We start from the raw sequence: 8,626 nt of genomic DNA, 5'->3' as shown, positions 1-8,626 counted from the left end.
CGTCCGTCGGTCCAATCTGTCTTACAGGCCGCAATATTTGAATATATTTTTCCGAAGGCCGAATGCTATGTAAATTGTTATAGGGTACATAATGATAAGCCGTGACCTACCATTACCCTATCTTTAATAATTAAGCAAATTTTTTTCAATTATACACATATTTGTGTCAAAAAGTGCAAAGAATAGCAGCAAGAGTCCGTAATGATGCGTAATGCTCTGTAAATAAATAACTCGTGCTACGTGCTACGCTACGTTAGTTAAACGAATTAATTATAAGGATAGACAGTTAAGTACATCGTTTGATTTCGTCTCATAATTTATAGAAAATTTACTAATAATTAAGCGATTTATCTGTGACGTCATACGTTCAAGTATTAAATATATATGCTAAATTTCTCTTATAAGTTGAACTTATGGAATGGGAAAAATGCGATGGATTATCAAATCGATCGCTGGCTCCACGATCGGCAAATGATACAAATTTGAAAATATCGTATTAAAGCTGTGTGTATGTGATCGCTGCATTTATTGCTGCATAAATTTGGCAATATTTGCCCAATTGAACAACAACAGTCGATAACATTGAAAATTACAATTATTGAAATAGAATCTAATCGGAGAGGTCTGTAGTAAATGTTTACTAATAAACTATAAATAAATATATATTAAATTTATGCATAAGTATGTGGCTATGTTTGAATGAGCAACAAACAGCAAATTGAATGGAGTCGTCATTGTCATTTGAAACATTCACATCCACATCCACATCCATATCCATATCCATATCCACATCCACATCCACATCGACATCGACATCGACATCCATATCTACATACATCTTGCTTCATCAACCAACTGTTATGTAACCGCAGATGCAAGGTTGAATCATAGTTACGCCCGATTACATTACAGATTCTATTGCAGCATCCAATGCCAACGAAGCCAACAAATATTTGCATGCGTTCGCTAAGGGATCCCATTCACTAACTCATTTTCAGAATTAATAAATCAAAATATGGTTGATTTCGATTTTAGTTTTCCATAAACCACATCTGAGTTAAGTACTACATATCGTACGTTTCGGTTAGCATTTATTATCTACATTCAAACACACACTTATATGGGGCAAAGCAAACATTTTGAAAGTGACTAAATGAAGCAAGTGTTTAATGATTATATTATACACTTGAACAATATGAAACTGCTCTCGTTATGGTTGGGATTTTTTAGATCAGCAGTAGTATACCAAAATGATAGAATTGGTTCTAATACGCATTTTCTACTGGCCTACTAAGTCCCAACATAATGAGTGTGACAACACAACAAAAACAACAATAACAACAATAATAACAACAACAACAACAAGAAGAAAAAGAACAACATCATCAACGATAATAAAATGGGGGCGAAAAAAAAAAAAAAAAATTGACTATAAATCGAACATAACTTCAATCTCGCGTAACTTGCAACAAAGTAAATTGTGCAACAAGTTCACCATGTTTCTTGCGCTAAATTGAAATTTTTAAGCGGCACTAACTCGCAACATGACTGATTTGATTTGATAATGCCCTTAGAAATTTCAAATAATGGCACTATACAGCGTGCGTATGTAAACACGAATAATTGAGAAGACATTGAGGCATTGAGGCATTGAGGCATTATTATCGCGTTGCGGCACCTACTGGCGAATGAATGCCCCATCACTTATTACTCACTCACTAACTACTCACTTCTCTGACTTCATTTTCCCAAGTATCTCTCCTCCTTTTAATCGTCACCATAATTGCGATAATAATGAACGCGTTACTTTCATTCAATTTATCATAAGTGAACATAAGGTGAAATTTCTTTTTAATAATTTCTCTTTCTTTTCCCTTGCTCTTCTTCGCTTCGCCTTGACTTACAATTACACTGATTTACTTACAACTTTTTCGATTTCTTCACTTACCGTTATATTAGAGATGTGAATAAAATAATAAGATCCCGACGAAAGATAACATAGGCGAAAGGAGAGAAACAGAGACGTTTTAAAACGCGCGTTAAAACCATCTATCAATTACGGGAATTTATTATGATAATTAGAAGGAAAAAATTACTTATTAAAATGCTTTTCCACCATTGTCTCTCCCCCACCCTAATTCAAAAAAAAAAAAAAATAAATAAACACAATGACAAGGAGCGCTACAGTCAATTATTATATTTGCATTTGATTTTGCATGATTTTGGTTATTAGATAGTCACAGACGTTACAATAAAAGTGCAAATCCATTGAATGGAACCGATTCGAACTGTAACGTACATTCCTCCTTTAAACGATTATTATACAAAACTAAAAATAATAATCATAATAATGATTCGCTTACCCGTTCTCGCCGAAATTCAAGTTTAAAGCATGTCTCGAATATCTGGACACATTGGCTTCGTTTTATTCACTTAAACAAAAATGAAAAATTGATTTCTTTAAAAAGTTCGACAAACAATTTTCACTTAATGTGAAAAGAAATTGGAATCATAGAATTATTACGTAATGCATGTTTTTAATGATTCTATAAAATTTTCTTCCCCCCCCCCCCCCCCCCGTCAATTTATGATCTTATAGTCATTTCTATTAAATACTATTTAAATTTTGATAGTTATGCCGGTTATGCGTATACATAGATTAAAAATGTTCCCTTACGGAAAATCTGTCTAGATTCGATAATCGAATGTGAAAGTTCTGCTAGTTTATATGCGTGCAGAAAAATCCTATCGGAACTCTAATCCTAATCAAATTCAGTTTTTCTAATATTACATCTAATCTAAGACCGGGGAATTGACCTTAAAGAAGCAACAATCTATCGCATCCCTATACAGCATATTTGTACTTCCTACAAGTCTTCAACGGACAGATAGATATATTGATAATCATTTCTATTGTATCGTACGCATATATACGCATCAAATGATTCCAAATTGTTATTATTATTATTATTATTATTATTATAAATTTAACAAGAGAATAAATTCTAAGACTAAAGTCTTGAAGCACTAGCATCATCTAAGGCTTTCGGCTTTATTAAAAACTCTGCCGAACTTGAGATTTGAATCCGCGACCATTGAGTTGCTAGTCGCGAGTCTTGCCTACTCGGCCACTCAGGCGGATCCCAAATTGTTAATGTTACAAGCAGGTGTGTATAGTGTGAATATAATATTAAAATACTTATATATACAGTCAAGCTCAAGTCTTATGCTTTTTTTTTTTTTCTTTTTATAAATTTAACGTAATCTTGGCTAGGACCTCATTAGCTGAAATTTAAAAACTTAGCCAAATCGCAAACTCTCGAAAATCCGTAAAATGTCCTTCAGACTTCACCTTCATATCTCACTCTTCACTCGTTGCATTGTACAATACTACTACGCGTTATATTATGAGCAGAATATTTAGATAATAAACTTGCTCATGCTCGGCGTAGTTGTACGTAAGCAAAGCTGATAATTATATGACAATTATGCTGCAGTTATTTATTGCGTATTGTGTACACATTCACTAAAAAAGGATAAGAAAAAAATCTGATTGAACTTCAAATCGCCAAGTTCAAAGAAAGAAAGTAATGTAACAACAACGCTGGTGAGTACAAATCTGATACGTAACTTATTATCACAAAACATGTAGATAGCATGGTCAGCATATGCCTAAGCGGCAGTATGCGACTAATTTCGGTGAAAATATGAACGGGATTTATAGCGAAGTAACATTGACAAATTGATCATCGAGCACTAATCGCTTTCAGTCGTCTAAGAATCGTTGCATCATATATAAGTCAGACATAGAGAAGAGTAGAAAAATGTTAGGTTAAGGTCAAAGCTGTGGTTTTTGATATTTGACTTCAACACTGAAATCGGCCCAATCAATATTCGTTTTTAAACTAATAAAGCGTATGCATCAGTTTAAGATGCCTTCGGTTCCGCGTAGAAATATAAAAAAAATTTTGAAATAAGGATACTTCAGCGTAGTAAACCAAAGCGGTTGTTAACCGCTCGTTTTCATTTAACAAATTAATTACTTTGTAAATTTCAAAAGATGAATTTTTAAGTTCAAATTTTCCAAAATTTACAACTATTTAGTTCACAAGCCAAGGAATGTGTTAGCTACATTTTAAATGCCTAATATAAACCGAAGATTGACATATATCTTTTATGTTGCTTGGCACCTTTCACAAGCACACGACATTTAAAAGAGCAATCTCAGGAATTGTCAATAATTTGGGGACTGTAGCAGACCCACTTATTAGAAAAGCTTAAAATCCTAAAGTGGATGGTGAAGTCTACCATTAAGAGGAATGCATGTGTCTAAAGCACCGACAATGATTTATGGATTGACAGCGAAACAGAGCCTCTCATTGCGAACAGTCTGCCACATCAGTCTACCTATGCTTAAATTTTTTCATCAATCGCTCTCAACTTCGTCTCTGGATTATGGATCTAACATTAACTTAGCTGGTCCAATCCATCTCTAAACAAACAAAAAAAAAAAAAAAAAAAAAAAAAGAATGTGTTAGCTTTTGCTAGGATTAATTTAACAATCACTCAACAATGTCGATCGTGTTGATCGTTAATCGAAAACGATTCGATAGGATGAAGCCTTTTTAAGTAGGAAAACATCCGCTTGAGTGGCCGAGTAGGCAAGAGTCTCGATTACCAACTCAATGGTCGTGGGTTCAAATCTCAAGTGCGGTAGAGTTTTTAATAAAGCCGAAAGCCTTAGATGATGCTAGTGCTTTAAAACTTTAGTCTTAGAATTTATTCTCTGGCTAAGTTTATAATAATAATAATAATAATAATAATAATAATAATAATAAGTAGGAAAACGTGCTGACTGATGATTGTCGGAACAAAAAAGCAAAAATGCTTTAAGTAGATTTTCGAACAAATCCTGCTCATGATCTATAAGAAAATGAGAATTTTATTTGATTCTAATCATCGCTGAGCGCTGAAATGCAATGCAATGTAATTCCATTCGTGTCCCATAGTTTATCAATCAATCAATTCTTCCTGAAAGTTAATCAGTTTATAATTCTGGAATAACTTTTGTTTGCCAATAAAATCGCGGCAATTATAAATTCATTTTTTCGCTCGACTTTATTCTTAAACTTAAATTATGGGTAAAGCGAGACACAATAGTTTTCAGAGTTTCTCAACGAATCGACAATTTGAACATTTTACTTCACAGCCTGTATAGATATACGAATAAAATTTTATAATATATAATCGTTAAGATGGCATTACAAATATAAATGCATCTTTCGATTCGATCTTGCGACCATTAAAAACAAGATGAACTGAGGCTCTCTTATGAGACTTTAAATTGCGGAGGAGCTGAAAGAAGGCAAACGCAAGTAATTAAATAGACGGCAATGCCACTTGATTGGAAAATTCACTTACCTTCGGCGTAACAAAAAAGTACTGCGAGGAACCGGTCTTTGTAGTTTCATCTACTAACATATCAAAAATTTTCCTCTCATTTCGTGCATCCATTCCCTGATTAATTTCATCGACGCACCGAAAAGGTACATGACTTATGTGTTGCATGGACAATGTAAAGGCAGCAATAGCCACGGCGCGTTCACCTCCGGACTGCACATGCCTATTGAGGGCCTGTAAAGGCACATTTTGTCGATACTGAACCAAAATTTCAATTCCAAACGAGCCAAAGTCATACTACAAAATCAAACTAAAGCTGGCTAAACTATTAAAATTAAATATAAAAACAGGATGCGCTTACCGTATCTTTTCGTGTTAGCCTCACTTCGCCAACGTAGCCCATTGATCGCATAAAATCGCTGAAATGCTTATTAATGGTTCCAATTACTTGATCTACAGTCGGAAACCAACTATCATAGATAGTTCGAATCTTGGCGACATAGTCTTGATTATCCTCCAACACATCTTGAATTTCACTTTCAATTGCTTTAATCTCCTGAAGTTTATTCTCGTGTTCCCGTAAAATCTACGTATGTTTTATTTCATGTTTTTTAGAAAATCATTACAAATCCATAATGCATGATGCATAATGCAAATGTCTATATATATATATATATACCTCAGAATTTACATTCTCCATGCAATCCAAACGGGCGGCGTAATCGTTAAGGAATCCTTTTAATTCCTCATAGTTGTCGGGCAAATCACAGTAAAACTGATAAGTCATTGAATTCTTTTTACGGGGATCCGATTTACTAATCAATGTTGCCATCTCATCTTCTTTTTTACGAAGTTTACTTTTAAACGTCTCGCATTTTGACTTTATCGCAGCCACTCTCTCCTGAAAATTGAAATTTGTCAGGCATGCTTGATTTGTTTGATCTTTATTTTATTCTTACCTTCGCAGAATTTCTATTCTCCAAAAGTGTGTTAATTTGATTAACTAATGCCTCATTTTCGGTATTAAATACATGCAACTTTGCCTGCAAGAATGCTTTGTTTGCAGCAGCTTTTTGGAGTGAACTTAAAGCTTGAACTCTTCCCGCTTGGCAGCGAAGAAGTTCGTTTAAACATTTTGCTATATTACGTCTTAAATCACTTTCAACGACACGATCTGAATACGAAAAGTTCCATATTATTCAAATAATTCCATATTATTTAATTGGTTCGTAAGTTCGTAACTTCAGAGAAAAAATGAAATGCAATATAAAAAGAAAAGCAAGTAAGAAAATTATATTCGGTCGTGACCGAATCTTTTATACCCATTACCGTTATCTCGACAAAGACAAAAAAAAAAAAGGAAAAGAACTAAATTATCATACTTCATAATGCTGGGTGTGTGCGAACGATTTTTTCTATTTTCAGAATAAAAGTGAAAATTTGTAGGGTGTAGTTTACGGGTAACAAGCAAAGAACATGGAAATCAAAGGTATTCACAAGGTGTTTATTGCATAGGCCTATGGCTATTGTAGGCGTATCCCTTGACCGGTTTCGCTCATCTTCAAATTCTTTTGCATATTTGTGGGCGTTATCTGAAATTTTGCAAACAGAAGAATGTTTATCAGACACGTCTACCACAAACGAACACACGGATAAACTTGGGTGCATTTCGAATTTGAAACTGGCCAAGAATTTATACACTGTAGTGGCTTTCTGAAGCTTGCTTGTATGCAAAGTCAATTTTTTCCATTTTTCTACAGATACTACAGAATCGACCATGGAATATATGTTCAGATTTCTGTAGATTTGTCTGCTTTAGTTTATGAACAATGAGCTAAAAACCAACTTTCTTCCCCTTTGAAAAACCGAAATGTTCTGAGTTCACGCGGTACTGTACGCACGTACTACGACTGACTTGGCCCATTTTCAATACCAACTTTCGTGTCAGAACTTCCAATGTTTTCGTCAAATTTGAAGTCGACAGGTTCATTTTTGCGGCTAGGAAAATGTTTACAACATATATATATATATATATACCCAGATGAATCGACGGACAGACGAACATGCTTAAATCGATTCAAAATTTGATGCTGATCAAATCCTCCGATGATGGATATAAAATTAAAAAAAAAAAGATAAAACGAAACCTAACCAAATCCTTGTCTCGAACAAATATGACGCCTATAATTTTGGTTCTCAATACTTTCAAGCAAAGAAATTGAAATATTTTTATGCTTAAAGAATTTTGCGGTGAAATTAAAACAAATTTGTAATACCTGAAAGTATATTTTAGTTACTGACAAATTTTCGTTCGTCAGACACATCTCCCTTAGACAAAAAGTTGCTTCATAAAATCCATAAATCTAGAAGAAGAAAGACAATGTTTAATAAACTTTCTACCGCCCCCCCCAATCCATACAACTTACACTACACAATTATTTCTAATTATAGAACAATAAAATTTTGATATATACTTAAATCGATTATAAGCCTAACAATGCCAAATGTAAGACACCAAGATCAAATCAAATTATCGTAACATGTCCAGCCAAAACGTAATAAGAAACTGCGAGACTCTTTTGATTCAGTCATAACGAGCAGTGAGTTTAACGTGATATGGATCAAATCGAAAAAAGTTTAGATGCATCGGTATTTTTGCATAAAAGAGGTGCTTTTGTCAACCTAAGTGTTTTCAAAATTCCTCGTTCTAAATAGGCCTTTGTTAAGCTCATCTTATTTGCTTAAAATTTGCAAATGCGAAAATAAACCACTTATCTGTACAAACGGCAAGGAAAGGGCAAGACTATCTACTACGAAACAGTTGAACTTCGCGGGCACACACATAGGATGGATATGCATAACTGTAACTTGCCTTTAAGTTGATTTTTTAAATCAATAACTCTTTCTTTACACTTGCGAATCTCGTCCATCTTCCGGTTAAGTTCGTATTGCCGACTCCTTATCTCACTTAATTTATCCTTCTTTTCTTTATATAATACTTCTTTTTCTCGCATTTGCGCTTCCAATGAACTTCGTTGATTTCGTAAATTATCAATCGCCCGTCCAAGTTCGCTTAGTCTGTAGATAAGAAACCAAGTTATAATTAAATGAAAACGATCATGTCTTACATAATAGTAAACCTATGTTTTTTCTGCTCGATTTGTTGCACATCTATACTGGGGAGAATATTTCTACATTCTATTTGCACTTGGGAAAAGATTTTTTC

At 33.9% G+C, this 8,626-nt stretch overlaps 1 protein-coding gene across 1 annotated transcript; it reads right to left on the bottom strand.

The window, feature by feature from the left end:
* Window positions 1-4,826: 4,826 nt before the first annotated feature.
* LOC119632509 (structural maintenance of chromosomes protein 5-like) lies at window positions 4,827-8,620 on the bottom strand (the record flags this gene model as incomplete). The annotated part of the gene is made up of 7 exons (XM_038025444.1): window positions 4,827-5,355; window positions 5,422-5,697; window positions 5,762-5,986; window positions 6,080-6,301; window positions 6,360-6,574; window positions 8,273-8,478; window positions 8,541-8,620. Coding segments are annotated over 7 exons (1,329 nt in total), but the record flags the coding sequence as incomplete, so codon positions are not given.
* Window positions 8,621-8,626: the final 6 nt, after the last annotated feature.

This window comes from Glossina fuscipes, unplaced genomic scaffold, assembly GCF_014805625.2.
Source record: "Glossina fuscipes isolate IAEA_lab_2018 unplaced genomic scaffold, Yale_Gfus_2 1, whole genome shotgun sequence".
In the NCBI taxonomy this organism is placed as follows: domain Eukaryota; kingdom Metazoa; phylum Arthropoda; class Insecta; order Diptera; family Glossinidae; genus Glossina; species Glossina fuscipes.
This window is presented reverse-complemented; position numbering and strand designations above follow the sequence as displayed.